The 17,783-nt window shown below is 39.8% G+C and overlaps 1 protein-coding gene across 1 annotated transcript; it reads right to left on the bottom strand.

Moving 5' to 3' along the window:
• Positions 1-1,447: 1,447 nt before the first annotated feature.
• Positions 1,448-15,677, bottom strand: LOC119073795. Its single transcript, XM_037179531.1, has 9 exons — positions 15,512-15,677; positions 13,811-13,972; positions 13,554-13,749; positions 13,244-13,485; positions 10,204-13,149; positions 10,017-10,139; positions 7,966-9,124; positions 7,802-7,887; positions 1,448-1,983 (listed from the first exon to the last, which is right to left on the bottom strand). The coding sequence occupies exons 1-9, from the start codon at positions 15,551-15,553 to the stop codon at positions 1,960-1,962; spliced, it is 4,980 nt and encodes a 1,659-aa protein (XP_037035426.1). The 5' UTR covers positions 15,554-15,677; the 3' UTR covers positions 1,448-1,959.
• Between the last annotated feature and the right edge of the window lie 2,106 nt (positions 15,678-17,783).

Here is a 17,783-nt window from a genome sequence, read left to right as displayed (position 1 = left end):
ATGAAACAAAACTTTTACAAATAAAGACTTTTCGAATGACAAACGATACAGTTATGCATTAATATGCTAAAGGTATAGTACCTTTCGTACCTAGGACTAAAAGTCTTTTTTTTAGCGTGTGAGAAGTTTCCAGACAGAGCCGAAGGCGAGGTCTATAATCAAATACGATAAAAAAGACTTTTAGTCCGTGGTACGAATATTGGACGGAGAAAAAGTGCGACGAAGTCGGACTTTTCGGGTCCTAGGTATGAAAAATTTTTTGTGGAGTCGTAAAGAAGAAGGACTAAAACAACAATCTAATTCGTTTGTCAAACATTCTAGCTTGGCGACAAGCGACTTATAATCTGTTTCATTAGACGACATTTTTAGAAAGTTTACTCATATTCAACTTGAGTCGTAAAATTTTATACCCGTTTCCAAAACCATCATTAGAGTGGTTTTGACAATAGTTTTCTTAAAGTTTATGTAGGAATGTAAGGAGTAATGAGGAATTTTTGAAAAAGAAGGATGTGAATTAAGAAGGTTTTGATTGTCGTGAAAAAGTAGGTTCAGAAATACTAAACAGCTACTTATGCTAAAAAAAATGCACAAAATATTTAAGGCTCTCAATTGTGAAAAAATCGAATGACTTGTGTTCACTTTATTCGTAGTTGTCTTCGTCCGAGCTTCATGTATGTATCCATAGCCCGTTTCCAAATCGAAACGTGAAAAAAAACAGAATCTGATTTAATCTGCGAATCTTTGTAAAATATGAGATTGATATGCGATTCTCTCGGGTAATACACTCTTACATAAAGTGTCAAATCTAATTAGAAGAATCAATCATGCTACTCTGTATAACTAGAACACTGTTGTATGGGGTTCCATGCTAAATGTTTTTTTAGATACAAGATCAAATATTTGAATCATAGAGTTACAATTTGAAGTCCAGCGGTTGAACTCTTTGCATTTAATACTTCTTTCGCCTTGATAGAACTATTCATATCACAATGATTCTCTCTAGGTCTAGCTCATACAACGACATTGAAAGTGTTCTACTGTTCTTAATCAATAATTGGTACCTGTTTGGTACAAGTGAGTGGATATAAAATAATATGTGAGCGAAGCGAGCGAAAAATTTTCATTTAAAACGGTTGTATTCACTAACGTACTAGTTCCAGCCAATAAATGTACATAAGTTCATGTCGATAATGAGGTAATTTTCCTATGTTCATTCGCTTTTTTGTCGAAAAAGGAGGAAAATAGGAGAATTTACTAAAAATAAGGAGGATTAAGGAGGGTTCATCAAAAATAAGGAGAATAAGGAAAATAAGGAGAAGTGGGAGGTCTGGAATTTTCATAATTTTTCAAAAAAAAAAAAAGTCCTGAAAATAGGTTCTGATTTTTCGTTGAAGGAATCGTTGGCAGAGCATTTGTTCCAAGGTATGTGTGAAAATGAAGTGATTCATTTGTGGCTTCAACATATTTTTTTTTATTTTTTTTTATTTATTTTTTTAAATAATTTTACATTTTTCGTTTCGGCAAAATCCTATTTACAATAGACATTAACATTTCAACATTGTTGCATTCATTTCCATTGTTTTCTTCTGTCTAATTAATATAGTGTTTAGAGTCACAAAATGCAATTGTATGTGGGATGGTTGGATGGTCAATTCCTATTGGAACATTTCCATCACATTTCGAATGACACACTAAAAATTGTTAGGTTTTTTGTTCTACGTTTTAATTATAATTTCTGTGTTCATTTTTTAGCTTCTTAAAGTTTTCTCTTTTTTTTGATATTTAAATTTTTCTTCTTCTTCATCATCATTTCAATGAAAGCTTCAATTTAGCTTTGATAATGTTTACATTTTCCATAATTATAAAATAAAAATTTTTGGAGTTAAAAAAATCAATACAACTTTTTGCATTTCAATTGAAGATCATTCTTTCTTCAACGCGCCATCACATTTTGACGATCTAATTAAAATACGTGCCTTCGTCCTAACGAAATAAAAAATAAAAATCTCAAATAAATATAATTTGCCAGAAGAATAGAAAGGTTAACGGTCCGTCAAATCATCACTGGGCAAAAACGAAAATAGAATCACAACTACAGATCCCCCCCATACAATTGGCCGTTATCCTTTTTATTCTTCCAAAAATACTTTCGTTTCCTATGCATTCTTATGACCGACACTATCCCCAGTATCTTAAAACTCAACTGATACTCGCCAAAAACAAAATTTATGGAAGTATCCTCCACACACTACCCGTTTCCCACAATTATTAGCCGATGTTCAATGTCATTCCCAAGTTACCTTTTCTTCATTTGCTTACTCGCCTTCGACCCATTGATCGTGATCCCTTCATCGAACACCAATTGGTTGTTACTTCGACGCATGTGATGATTGATAATTTTTGGCAGGCTGGAAGATGGTCCGGATGGAGTGTCAACAGTACTGATGAATTTGAATGCAGAAGAAGAGCTGCCCGAATTCGAACCAATGCTATGGTTGTGAATGTATGGCATTGCGGTAGAATGTGTCGCCCTCTCCACGTTATTCAATGCGCCATCATTGTCCAGCGAAAGGTTTCTTTTCCGTTGGATGATTATGACATCATTTTTCGGTGATTTGATGGCATCCAAGCGTTGATTCAATGGATTCTTCTTTTTATTATGGTATTGGGTGATTCTGCGTTGATGCAGCGGCGGTATGGGAGATGATATTGAAATAAGAGTCGGTTGAGTTTCGGTGGAACCGATTTTCATTGTAGATGGCAACACGGATTCCTGTGATCGTTTGACGACACGAATTGATGACTTTGAGTAGGTTTTCTTCGGACCACCTTCCCAGTCCATTGAATTTTTCAATTTATCGAAGTCACCGGTCAAATCTGAATTGAAATCATCCAAGTCATCGTTAACGTTGTCCTCATTGTCAGTTTCCTCTTTCTTAATTTCAATCGGTTCTAGATAATTCCTATCATTTGTCCCACCACCAACACCACCACCACCACCACCACCACTGGAGCTACTGTTCTCTTGCGCATACGGTGAACTTATTCCAAAGTCACTGCTCATCATCGTATCATCTTTGCTGCGTAAGAAGATTGGCGTCGACGTTCTCTTTGAACTGTTCTCAAAAACAACTTTATTCAATTTGTGATGTTTCTCGCTATCGTCCGACTTACTGTCGTCACCGTCATTCGACCGATTAATTTGTAACGTTTGGAAAAACACTCGCTGTTTGGTAGTGTCATTCGGAGTGTTAGTGTCCTGATCGAAAGCTGGCGAACCTGTATCAAAGAGTAGATCCGCTTCCGGAAATAAATCGCTTGTGCTCGGTTCCCCAACTCCCAGATCTTCACATTCCTCTGACAACGATTTTTGCAAACGCAGTTCTCGTTCAATAGCAGCTTGTTTGCGTTCATGGCACAGTTGCTGCAACAATATCCGGTTGCTGCTCGATGAACCATTCGTGTTCAAAACGAAGTTGTTCCTCAAATGCTTGTTGCGTTGATCGTTTTTCGTTTTCGGACAACCTTGATATGGATTACTTATGAGGAAGCGCAAATTTTCATCCGAACAGGAAGTAGTCGGTGTTAGTAAAGTGGTTACCTTCGGTGCATCTATGGAAACGTTGGTAGTGATTGCATTTTTCGTTGTATTTACGGAGATATTTTGTGTTGAGACTTTCGGGTCCGTAGAATCAACCAAGTAAACTGACTGGACCTGCGATTGATCTAAATACTGATCAGGTGACCATTTGAGTTCACTTGATGTCATTGACGAAGGTGCTTCAACATCGTTGTCTGGAAATTTTCGTTTTTTCGTAACGACTGTGGAGGTGGCCGTCGTTTCTTCTTTCATATTCTCTATAATTATGATTCCTCGAGAGGATTGATGCGATTGTTCTTCTACTAACGCTTCAATAGGTCGGGCCGGCTTCGGTTGTTGTGGCACTCGAGCGAAAGCTGATACATTTTGTGAATGAGTATCGGATGCCACAAGATTCGTTAGAAGCGTTGATTGCGGTGACGAAATCATGGTTGTTGGTATGGTTTGCAATATAAACGCACCGCTGTTACCCTGTGGTCGACACAAAGTGCTGCCGCTAACTTCAATGTTGGAAAATGTTTGTGAAGGATTTGGTTTGTGAACTTTCAACGGTTGTTTCACAGTCGTTTCTGTTTGAATAGAACTCGCACGAACGACATTTTTATTCAAAAATCCCTGCAACACAATGGCACCTTGCTGATTAGTTCGTTGTTGTTGTGTTTGTTGGTGCCATAACTCATTGCCAACTTGCTTTATCTGACCACTCTCCAATAACTTTGATGCTTGAGCTGACGAAGCAACTATGGCATACTGCTGACCTCCACTTTTAATGACACTCATTGGCAGCATATAATTTCGAGGCATTAAAACAGTTTCGTTGCCAACTTTTGCAGACATTCCGCTCGATGAATCAGCGACTACAACTTGTCGCGAATGACTAACAGTCGATGTTGAAGCGGATGTTGCTACTGACGAGCCCAAAGTCATCACAGAGTCAGCGAAAATTAACTGTCGCGAAACTGTTGTTGAGCGTGCTGCAATTGGTGTTAACACACCAGATGAAAGTCCGATGCAACTATTCGGAACAGATGTTATCAAGACGGGTGGCGATTTTTCAATGGCATTCGACAAAGAATGTTGTGAAGCATCGTCGGAATTGTTTTGGTCATGCAACGATACTCCAGAACTATCTTCACTTTCTAACGTTCGGTCTAGTTCGTTGTCGTGGGTGGAGCGTTTGCTGGATGACGATTGTGATGACTTTCGTTTCTTAGAACTGTTCGATGCGTTCGAAGTAGTCGATGCATTCGACGATGAAGCTGTTGTGGACGTATTTGACGGAATGTTACATCGTCTCCGTGGAGCTGGCTTATTGTTTAGATCTGGCGAGTTTCGCAATTGCTCTGCATATTCAGCAAGAATATTGTAAATACGTTGCACTGTCTGTTCATCTTCTTGAAGTTTCGGTGGTGGTTTAGCTGGAGTCGATGATGATATTGAAATCGATGCGTTGTTGTTGTTTACAACATTTGTTGTGGTAATGGGAGTTGTCGATGAAATGCTGTTAGTGACTGCGGTGATCGTCGAAGTGTATTTTGGGAGCATTGAAGTAACTCCAACCGTTCTGTCGGCTATTGATTTAGTCGAAATTTTTGGAGTTAGCTTCAGTGTGGATTGAGTCGCTGCTATCTGTGCGACTGCATTGTTACATTTCGGTGATGTTAGTGTTGTGATTGATGAGGACACAATACTGCTCTTTAGTGATGGATTTGACGCTGAGCTATTTGGTGGCTGGCAGTAATTCGTCACCACAACCAACGGAGTATTGTGCAGACTATGTTGTTGAACATATGCTAGATTTAGCTTTTGTATGACTGATTGACCACTGGATGTTGTGCAAATAATATCAGGCGTACCTGTCTGGATGATGTGATTATTACTCGCGGTAATTAACTGATTGACCGTTTGTGTATTCACAGCAATATTTGTGGACGAGCTGGGCGTTGCTATAAGAGTTGTAGTGCTACGTTCTTTCACTTGCTCCAAAACCATATCGAATTCTCGCAGTTGCTCCAAAGTTGATGTGTCAACATTTCGATTAGACGATGATTGTGTAGATTGAGCTGGCGATGCAGTTGCAGTTACGATCAAATTTTCATACCGAACGTTCGAAGTAGGGTCGCTGGGAGTTGTGATGAGAAATTGTTGGCGATGTTCACCTGGCCCTGTGCTCCGCAATATAGTCTGGGGCAACTGAATTACGGGACGAATTAGTTTGGTTTGTATTTGCTGCATCGATGAGCTTACAATCGGCATGGATATTCTCATCCCGGCCGCTAATGAGGTCATCGGCTGATGAATTATTTTAATGTCGCCTTTATTTGCTGATGTGCTCGTATTACTTGTTCCACTATTTGACTGAATCATTCGGTTAATTCCTTGCACAATAGTCGACTGACTGAACTGTTGTGTCGCGGTCAGCACTGGCATTTGACGAGAATAAATCACCTGATTCGCAGATACTTGTGGTTTTAGCTTCTCGTTGCCGAACGAACTGTCACTAATCGGCTTTGATTCCTTGACGAAAGTGTGCTGGAATTTCTTCTGATGTTTTCCTTTATTAATGCTAGCACTTGTCTGCGTTGCAGCATCATGAGACGCAGACACATTATCGTCATCAGAAACAGTCAGAGTAATTGTGCTTGTTGTCGCTTTCGTTTGCGTTGTTGCTATCGTTTCGGATGACAAAACAGCTCTTCCAAAGACATGATTGAATTTGGGCAGTGCGTTCGATTGTACAGTCGCTGTTGTAACGGATGTTTGATTGTTTTCGTGCCCGATGGACGTCTTTACCACAATATCGTTCGACGATTTCTGTGATGCTGTTTGAATAAATTTTGCGTAGTTTTCCTCGTACACAGAGCGAGTATTTATTTGTGACTTCATCATAGTTGCTTGAGCGTTCTTCGATGCTTTCAATGGCACAAGTGTTTCCATTGAGGACGCTGTTGTCGACGCAATTTTTATCTCGTCTGCAACCTGATTCACAGTCTTCTTTAAGTTGTTGTTGATATAGAATCCATTCAGAGCCGTTTTCACATTCGACATTGTCGTAGTCATCAGACGATTGTTAGTCAACGGTGTCAGTTGAATCGTTTTGCCGTCGGTCTTGCAAATGTACAGATTATTGGGCAACGTAGCCGAACCGCCATTATTGCTAGAGAAAGTCATGATGTTTCCGCTGTTGCCACCTGATACGATGTTGCCGTTTGTAGCAGTGGCAGTAAACAAATTGTTGTTCAAATTTCGAGACGGCGGTGCATTTAAAATCTGGAGCAGATGGGGCTGTGATGATGGTTGACTGACGGGTTTATTAAGAATCTTGGCGAGTTGTGGTGAATTTTGTTGATTCTGTGACGATTGCGCACTCAACTGAACAACCTTTTGCTGCTGCTGTTCGTCATGGTTCTTAATGACCGTCAATTCGGACCGTTTATCACTTCCGGTTGAATTTGTGGATTTATCTTGTTCATCGGAATTTTTAACAAAAACCACTGCCACAGAGTTATTCCGACTTGTTGGAACACTTGTACCGTCTAACGCACGCTGGCCAAACGATACCGTACTGTAAGTGGTTGGCTGACCGATTTTTTGTATGTGCGGGGTAATAGTTGTCGGCGTAACAACTTGCTGTTGGATTGGTGTCATTGTGTTATTTGGTTTCGTTGTTGGTGTTGTCTCTCTGGATACAGAAGGAGTTGATGTGGCGCTATCGGCCTCACGAAAATCGATGTTTGTTTCAATTGACGGAATAATTTTCGATGTTGATTCGGCGGACAAAACGTTCGTGTTGCGCTGATTATCTCTTTCGGTGCAGTCACCCGTGGCAGGCAGCAATTGTTTCGCTAACTGCACAATTTCTACCGTCTGATATCGATGATGAGCTGGCGCAAGAAAATGTTCAAACGTTTCGACACCGGGAACCGATTTAAATAAATTCGGCAAATAATCGGACGGTAGTTTGGATGCGGTTGTTTTGTGAGGTTTTAAGATACTGGTAAGTTTGTTCAAAGTCAGGAAATGAGTCAATACTGTGTCGAGTGTTGCAAATTTAGCAGAGGTTTGAATTGGCTTAAAATAACTTAACTTATTCGCGTTACCACACACAGAATTCAGTAAATTACAATTTGATGGACTTTGAATGATTGAAGAGAGGTTAACGTCCTTGCTAGAAAAATTGTCAATCTTCTGGTTATTTACCTTGCCCGAACATGGTGTCGAGAAATTAATTTCATGTTTAGCCAGTAAATTGTTCCAAGAGTCTGACGCCACCATTTTCACTGAACCTGAAAGAAAGATTAATTTCTGAATTCGCAAACGACCTGGCACGAACGAACTAAATAGAAACAAGGTGTTATGCTTACAGGAGACCTCTTTGCAGTGTTCGATAGAATCGCTCGCACCATTGGTTGACTTCGGCGGCGGTGAATCTACTGAGTCTCTAGTTCCTGACGATCCACTTTGACTATCAGACGAATAACAACTACCGCCACTTCCACCCGTAAAGCCACTGCTGCCTTCCGCGTCGTCCATATCATCTCGTCGTCGTTTAAAAGTCTTTTTATCTTTAACCGTTTCACCATCCCATATTGCACGATTTTGCTTCCTTTTTCCCATTCGGCTGGTCTTTGATCGCTTCACAGTACTTTCGCCGTCTTCGTCTTCCAGCCGCCTAAGCACAACTATCGGTTGGAGTAATCGCACTGCATTCTTTCTCTGCGTTGCTAGGAAGTCATCGACAACGCTCCGATCCAAACGAATCGACAATTTCCTCGTCTTTATCGCAGTCGTCGAAGACATAGATTGACGGAAATTTGGCTTACGAATTAAACGAAGTGAAGAAGTTAATCTGTCCGATTTGGTTGATGCTGTGGTACCATTTACTTTCTGTACTGGAGGTGGAGAAATAATTGGCGAGTTCGTTGGTATTGCTGGGTGGCTGCTGACATTCTCCATAATATTGCATGTTTGGTAGTCAGACTGTTGTTGGAATCCAACTGGCTCCTGAGCAAAGTTTGTATAATCGGGCCTGATATTCAGGTCCACTTTCTGCGGTTCGGCATTTGGAAAGTGTTGTGGAAGACGTTCTACGGTGGACTTTACAAATTGATTCGAAGTAGACTGGCCATTGGACCTGTCGATTTCTGTCTTCGGTTTAACGAAAACGTCATTGACTTCGATTTCGGTATCGTGTTTAACGAAAGCTTCATTCATTTCCGTGCCCAGTGTCGAACTCGGTTTGGTATTGTAACTGATGTCGGTGTATGAGGTACAGTTTTCGGAAGGTGTAAACGCACATTCAGGCTGACATTCGGCTTTAATCGATGGCGGTAAGATCAGTTCGGCAAATCCATTAAATTCGGTTGAATAGTTTCCACTTGTGTCCGTCGATGTGTTCATCAAATTCGATGAATCGCAATTATCGCCTCCCATTGATGGATCGGCAGAGAAGTACTGAGGCTCGTCAGCAAGAAGTTCCGACAGGATTGTCACTTTGTTTTTGTCTTCTTCTACCGGGGGTTGCTGCAAAGGTTCGGAAAAAGAAAGTTAGATCAGTGAATCTGTCGGTATAACACCGTCCGACAACGCTAAGCTAAACAATTCTACCAACGCACTATTATCAGGCACTAGAACACAGGGTTGGTTCGTCGCAGTTAATCGAAATTTCTAACGTCTTTAATGTTGGTGATGTAATGCCACTGCGGTCCCATCACTATATACAGAAAGAGAGTCTTCAAAAAATTCTGTTTTAGTGCTTGATTCTAGATCGGTTGATTATGAAGCGGAACTGACAGACACTAGACAAACACTATCAACACATCCAATGCGAAAAATTTGGATCGGAATTCGGAATCCCGTTTCATGATGTTGTTACACCCCGAACGATGAAACTATGACACAGATACACAAATGGGAGTTTTAAAGTATATCGAAATCGGAATGGTGATTATTGTCGGGTGTGCTTAAGGTTGAAAGACGAAATGTGTGTAGGTCATAAAATACAAATTTGTTTGAAATCTCACCCCAGAGGCCAGTCTTAGCGCAGCATGTTCAAAGCATGTGGACGGAATGCGGTCGTTCGAAATTAAATCGTGTGTCAACAATGTCACATTTAATATTGTTCGAGCAATCCTGCGTGAAAAACGGAAAAAAATGATGAAGCGCAGAAATCGGAATGAAATTCACCCAGACACATGATTGCCGCGCAATTAATTAGATGACAGATTAGATGAGACTGGATTCGGGGAATCCAAATGTTAAGGATGAAAAGCGTGAGATAGAAATGTGAATGAAGCAAGGACAACATTGATGATATGAATGCATTCCTCTGTCTGTTTGTTTGTTTTTTGCTTATTTCGCCTGGAGAATTGTGTTAACATAGCATTTCAGTTGTATAAATGCAACAGATACTCACTGACGATTCGACAGGCTCATTTCCATCCTGGTACAAGTTGTCGTTCGTCAAGTCCAAGTCAAAGTTTTCCGTGTAGTCCTGCTCTATGGTCGAATTGTTTCTACTATGATTTGGGACTGTTGCCTGCAAAAAAAAACGAAATTTATTTTGATGCGTCAGGTCAAGCACCAAATTCAATAGAACAAACCTTGCAATCGTCTCGATTGACCGAAACTCCGTTGTTTATTCCGTTGTTCATATTCAGAATGTTCTCCAACACACCGTCAATTTCCATCATGGTCATCTCATCGGAATTGATAATTTTCGGCGGCTGAATATCGTATTCAACGCCAGCCATCACTTTTTGTATCGCCCGTTCTATTGAGTCCATATACGACTTGCCTTTATCACTCAGCACATCATCGGGCAAATCGGATAATTTACAGTTCGGAGTAAAATGAGAACTGTCAGTAGAACCATCTGGGAGCGTGTGTTTGGGAACTCTCGGTCTGGGAGCTCTTGGAGGCTTGACTTTTTTCGGTTCCAATACTTCAGTCGCTAACTGAGCGTTTTGACCACTTTCACCTAGCTGTCCCTGAATGATTTTGATTCCGTCGGGACCCTCTGCAATCGACTGGTCGGAGTCAGGCTTCACCTTTTTACGTTTATTGGGTCCTCGCGGCTTGCGTGGCTTTTTTATTTTAATTTCAGTTGTTACACCGTCAACGGGCATTACCTGGGGCACATTTGGAGCGCAAAAAATGCCAATTCCTAATTCATCTTTCCTGACGTCAAGCTCTGTGATCGTAGTTGATGAGTCATTGTAGTGGCCGTATCCATTTGGTTCAGAGTTTCCATACGTTTCAATAAGCGGTGCAGATGCGCCGATATTGTTCATGATGGACATTTGTTGGATCGGTGACTCATTTGAGCACTGCTGTGGTACGCTTAGCTTTTTCCGTTTCTTCGTTGCTTTCCGCTTATCAACTGGTGAATCGCCGTCATCAACGTATGAAGTCGCAACCATATTTATAATCTCATCGTAATGATTCGTAGACTGTTCAGGTGCTGGAAGTGACTGAGGCGTCGTGTCGTACATTGTTGAACTCGGCGTGTAGGAATTGTGGATGGGTTCAAGGAAAGCGTTGACAAAATCTTTGTTATCCTCAATGAATCCTTGGGGTGGACCCAGTCCGTATGAGGATGGATCAGTAAACTGAGTAAAGTTCATTAATGGTGCAGACATCGATGACGTACTTTCGAACTGATTCGAGGTAAATACATCGTAGGTCTCCCTCCTCATGTCTTCAACTTTCACATCGACAGGATTCACATTTTGTTCGATTGGAATATTAGACGAATTTGACGCGGGAAGAACATCCATTGAAGCATTCTCATCGGTCGTTGCGCTAATTTGATTTGGTTTGCTGTCAGCATTGGTCTTGTCAATACCACCCGTTTTGATCATTTTGCGTTTTATACCTGCTAGGTAGTTCTTTTGTCGCCTGTAATGCAGTCGCAATTCTGCGTCCACATCATCCAACAATTGTAATATCTGTTTGGTAATTTCAGCCACTGGATCGTTTGGATTCGGTAACGTCATTGATGTTGATGGTGTTGGCAAATTGACGGCTGCAATATTCGACGTATCTGTGATGTGTGAGATAGCATTTGGCAACACCAATGACGTGTTAGGAAAATTTTCATGTTCAGTCGATGATGAATGGTTGAGAACAACGCCAGTGTTCGGATCTATTGGAATAATGTTTAAATTTACATCACCACTCATGGCGCCCATGGCTGCATTTGTGCTGCTTTGTTCTGGAAGTTGTGGTTCCTTGTTGGCCGACATTTCGGTTAATTTGTCGATGAGTGTTTGTGCGTCATTGAACATCTGTGTTGCTTTGATTAGCTGGCTGTGCTCTTTGAAATACTCTTTCAATTCCTCGATATGTTTCCAATCGATTCGATTACATTGCGGTGGACGAGGAATCTTTCGGGGTGGAGCTTTCATTAGGATCTTTTTCATCGGCACACCGTTCTCCATGAGTTTTTTGCAAATTGTGCTCTTCCTCTTCAAAACTGTTTTCTTCTTTTTCAACCTAATTTCGTCTTCTTTAATCAGTTCGGCCGCTTCTGGTGACGTCATTGTTTTGTCGTCATCCTCTTCGGATGAATCTTCATCATCCAAAAACATGTGATAGCCCTTTTCGATGCCATCGTCCACTTCCCTCTCCGGCAAGTCTTTGAATCTCGTAAAGTCGATATCAACGTACTCCAAGCTTTCATTAGCCAACGCTACAACATTCTTCGTAAATTCCTCCTTTTGTCCAGCCATCAGCTTTTCGCAAAGGTCGCAAAATTCATCGTACGGCATTCCCCAGGAAATGAACTTAAGCCGTGGATGCGTAATTGCTCGGGACAAGTCTTCACGCACGTCAATGTCAATTTCATTGGTGTCCATGATAAAATTGGGCGATTCGAACGGATTGTAGTTGTGAGTGACTAGGTAGCCAGTGTTTGTGATTGCTGGAATGGACCCTTTCGGTACATCACTGGACGAGTCGATTCCTTGACTGCTGGCAATGTCTTTAAGTTTTTGGTACAATTGCTGACTGGGATTCAGGGTAAATGCCGTTAAGAAGCATTCGCGGTGTATTTCCGGGAATTTAATCAAAACATCGCCCAAGAACACAAAAAATTCGGACAGCTCAGCTTCAGCTGCCATTATGTCGTACATATCACAATCGATGTCAGCTTTTTTCAGTTCAAGCTGATTGAAATCGTGGGTTAGACCCAAATAAGCCAGTCTCAATTTGAAATTTAAATGACTGTCGGTGCATTCATTGTGTATTACATGCAGAACGATGAACAGTTTTTTGGTGGGGCAATTGAGTCCCGTCGACGCAATATCCAATATTAAATTGCCAAATTCATTTGGCGACTTGTGTTTGTATCGTTGACAGTAGCTGTTCGTTAAAATCATTAGATGTTCATCAACGGACGTATTGTTATCCGTTGATCGTAGAAATTCGTTGAAGTGATATTTGTACAGCAAATCGATGACAATTTCGCCGTTTCCTTCCATTTCACCGCATATTACCGGAAATTTTTCTATTAATTTGAGCGTTTCGGTTATCTCCATATCGATAATCTGAAATGAATCGAAGCATTCCGTTAATGAAACATGAACTTCGGATTGACGGTGTTCAGCAGATGTCGATATAAGAATTTTGCTGTGCACTCACCACTTGAAAAATATAATTCAAATCACCGGTGGTGTACATCGATGTCAAATGATATGCCAATATGGAGTAAAATTCATCAACTGATATTGCTTTCGACAACGGATGATCTAAACTTAAACTACTAATTATGCCCCAACAATTCTTTGCGTACTGGATAATCATTGCATAGTCCGGGAAACTTGAGTAAACTTTTAGCCTTTGAACGATTGTGCTACCGGTCTCCATCATTAAATATTGAATGGCTAAGGAATTGAAATAGAAATTCGATTTGAATTACAGTCCAAAGTCACATCACTCAATAACAACGTACCATCGTGTAACCAGTCCTTCGTTATGTTCTCTCGTTTCAATTTATTTAATATTGGATGGCTGTGAGGTGAATGGATATGATCTAATATATGTTGGCACTTATCACGTAATATCGGGCTCGTTAATGACGGTAGCCATTGGGTTATGTGTTCTTCAATTTGCTGTACATCGTGATGGGGCACTGAGTTCCAGTTGAACTAGAAAAGCAAAAATCATTGAGGAGATCGTTTCGCACGATCTGGGAAAGTGAATACACACCCCAAACAACATTGACTCAGTGTGCTGCAAGACAAATTGTGCTACTGTTTCAAATGAGGCGGTATCCTTTTTGTAGACATGATTTAGAGCTTTGGCCCATATCCTTTGCAAAATGTCTGTGCTTTGACAATGGTCTATGGTTTTCACGCTGACGATTTCTTCCTGGAAATTAGATAAAACATTCAACTGTTACGGAGCGTTAAGTGATCATGTTTGACGGTGTGCATTGACTATCGTTCAAGGATTTTAGACAACAAAATGATAAATTTTACGCCGTGGCTTTGTTGGATTAAAGCACAGCACTGCTTCTAGAATGAACATAGAAAATATTCGGAGGCTGAAGTAGGCTCTTTTGTACAGATAGATGTCTTGTATTAGTTGTATGAGTTAAGACATAAGTCACTAAAGCGTCCAAATTTGACATTTGTCAATTCAGTGTTCATGCCAGGAGCAGTGCTGGGATTTCTTGATAAAAAAACCGGCAAAATGAAGACATGTTAAGATGACATTTATCGTTTAATTAGTCATGCGGGCAACATTTCGGAACCTTTGTATACACAAATTTCAAACGAAGACAGAGTTTTATCACGTGTCGTCACGACACAGTCTCACATAGTCGCTAATATTGAAAGCAATTTATCTATTTCTACCTTTATCACTTAAATACACTTAAACTTTGAATGGAATGACTTCAGAACGATTCACTTAAAAATGTGTTCGCGTGTAGTCTCGCTGAAATCAGTGCGGAAAAACGTGAGACAGTATCGAAACGCGTCGATATGGTATCGATTGGAAAGACAACACTTCAATATAGTATCTCGCACTGAATTGTGATAGTACTGTTTGAATAAATGTTAAAAATAGTAGCGTCACCGGTTTGTTTAGTACAACCTAAGCTTAAAGGAACTTCGTTGTTTGGTTGTTTTTAATTATCTGACTTCTGTCACACCGACTGAAACATCGATTTAATGTTTTGACGCCAATCAATTAATTGGTACGAATTCTAATCGATTATGCACGGATATATGGTAACATCAAGCAATTTCGTTCGCACCGTCACATTCAACCGAATATTCAAGTAAAATGCGAATGTTTAATATTGATTTGTCGGACGTGAAAATGTAATTGACAGTCATTTTCGCATTCAATGTGCATTTTCCAAACTGAACCAAAGTTTTCGCATGAAAATATTCGCGATTCATTTGCGGCAACTGATGTGAGTGATTCCTGATTGTGTAATTTGGCTGTGAATCATTTTTATCGATCTTTTCACATCGAACATCTGATCACATCGAGTTTGTTTATATTTATGTGTAGACAATAATTCGATGCGATACTTGGTCGGTCACTACACTGGTTTGTTTATTCTATCAATTTCGATAATTTTGCACTTTCAGGAGACAGCTCATTCAGCACAACGAACAGAGTCCGTCAGTTACTCCCTGCATTTTGATGTTACACGCAATAAAATCCATTGACAAAATTGGAATGACGCGATCACCAAAATCAGTGAGACCAAATCAACATTTCCGAGTGGACAAATTGCAGGGAAAACGAAAAGAAAAACAACAAAAATAAATAGTAACTTCGGCCATGTTTGTTGCCTTTTCAGTTGAACGCCAAATAAAATACACTACAACTGAATGCACAATCGGACCAAACAATATACGTCCGATAAACGGATACAACCGAAATGCGTACCTTAAAGATATCATTAACATCCGTCTCGACGACAGTATTCATTTTATTGTGTATTCAATCAGTAAGATTTTGATTAACCGATGGGTTTTAGTATGAAAACGCTTAAAAATTTCGCGAACTATATGCATCGAACTATCCGAAATTCGCCATTTTTGATTCATACGCACTGACATATTAGTTCTGAACATTTTCATGTTATACAGTTTGAACATTGACGATTTCGTAATAGATGGAGCCAACAATTAATAGACCATTGGCATTTTAAAAACGGTGCAGTGAGAATGAATTTCACATGTAGATATTATTGGAGTGGAAATGATATAACGACCGACTCGCTAAATAATATCTTTATTACTAAGATAGTATAACTGTAGAAGTCTACTAAGATCAGTTGTTATTTTTATGTATTCGACCTGCCGACCTGCGTATGCGTAATCTAAAGGAAATGATATTGAGAGTTTTTGGTCATCTAATGTTATAATTAGTATTTTAACTTGGTGGAAAGTAACCGAAATCAATCAGTCGCTCGCATTATATTTTAAATCAGTGGAAATAGCAAAGGTTTAACGGGTGTAACTCAGCTACGGCCGAAGCTCAAAGTTTTTCGGTTCATTAGAGAGTTTGCGCAAATGACGTATAACTACTTATAACTTTCACCTGAGTTGTAACTTATGACTGACTTACTTATAAATACGGATAAGTTGACTTAAAGTTATGAGTCATTTGCGCAAACTCTCTATTTATTAGTTGTTGGCATTACAAAACAGATAGACCTTTCATTTCATTTATTTCAGTTTCAAAATTACAAATACAAAAACATCTGCGTAGCTCTAGTGTGACGAAGTCAATTCGAAAGAGCTACGAAAAACTTGAAGCGATACCAGTCCTATATAAGATTAGCTTAAGGGGCATGGATTATTTTTGATGATAAGTTTTTACCGGAATCTTTTTTGAAAAATTTAGGACCGCAATAACGACCACGCATACGTTGTACAGTTTATGAAAATTTGCTTGTTGAATTTTCTAAGAATTAGTCAAACTACTGCACCAAAATATACTTTTTTCGCAATTCCGGTCCATAATCATCACCTTTCCATGCATCCATTTAATGTCGTTTTGAAGGTATTTATTTCACTGTATTCCCGGACACAGCGCAATATGAACTTTTTTTCGCACGCAGTGCGTTATCAACTTTTTTTTCGCACGCAGTGCGATATCAACGTTTTTTTCGCACGCTAAAGAACCTATTACCTTCAACGAAGGCTAAATTTTTATAAATAAAAATCTTGCATTGACCAGAAATCGAACCCCCGACACCAAAAGGTTTTTGAGCACAAAGCAGCGACTATAGCCATTCGGCTATAGAGTCACACAATTATACTCAACGTATTGTTGAAGCGTATATACTAAGCATTGACTACTCGATTTCATTCAACGCGTCGCTTTACATCACATTGCAATGTGTATTATAATGCAGCCTTCTTGATCGTTCAAATGAATTTCTGTATACACAAGAATTTTGGAACAAAATGTAGGACATGTTTTGCATTGGAAAGGTGATTATGGCCCGAAATTGCGAAAAACGTTGTATCTACCACGGTAGGTATGCCGGTATTTTTTCGCACACGACGTCTTGTCGACCTCGGCTTCGCCTCGGGTCGACAATCGACATCTAGTGCGAAAAAATACCTTCATACCTACCTTGGTAGATAAATAACTATTATTGAAAACCAACACATTCGTGGTCATCGAAAAATAAAATACGAAACACACAAATGTAGGCTACAATTTATTTTAGCTAAGCATCCATGCCTATTCTTGATTAATTCTTTTATCTACCTAGATGAAATAATAGAAGTGAAAAAGTGCTATTATTTCGCAGTCGGTAGATAAAATAGCGTATTCACCTCCGTCCAAATGTTTATTTAGACACTTGGGGTTATAACATTCGCCTTCGGCTAGTGTAACGGACCAGTGGAAATGACTGAAGATGGTTAGACCACGCTAACCTCTGACCGCCACTGTATCCGGAGGTCGAAACAGCATCTCATCTCCACTTTCGCTTCACGCGATCCATGGGAAAGGGAAGAGCAATTATGCTCTGTTTGTTTGTTTTGGTGTATTCGTTTGAACTTGATTTTTTCTGCGTATTAGATAACACCAACCTTGGAATTAGCGTGTTTTCCAGGTAAAACAAAGTTTTGTACCTTCGGAATATTGAATCTACTATTACCAAATTTGGGACTAGGTCAGTTCTGTATTCGGAATAGTT

Source organism: Bradysia coprophila, unplaced genomic scaffold (assembly GCF_014529535.1).
Source record: "Bradysia coprophila strain Holo2 unplaced genomic scaffold, BU_Bcop_v1 contig_138, whole genome shotgun sequence".
In the NCBI taxonomy this organism is placed as follows: Eukaryota; Metazoa; Arthropoda; class Insecta; order Diptera; family Sciaridae; genus Bradysia; species Bradysia coprophila.
Note: the sequence above shows the minus strand (reverse complement) of the source record. Positions and strands in the feature narration are given on the sequence as shown.

Bases quoted from the DNA above. Each gene is read 5' to 3' on its own strand.
- LOC119073795 (XM_037179531.1), bottom strand. From the start codon at position 15,553: ATGAATACTGTCGTCGAGACGGATGTTAATGATATCTTTAAG. The intron at 13,750-13,810 runs GTGTGTATTCAC...TTGCTTTTCTAG, and splicing joins CTGAGTCAATGTTGTTTGGG to TTCAACTGGAACTCAGTGCC. The intron at 9,125-10,016 runs GTGAGTATCTGT...GAACCTTTGCAG, and splicing joins ATGAGCCTGTCGAATCGTCA to CAACCCCCGGTAGAAGAAGA.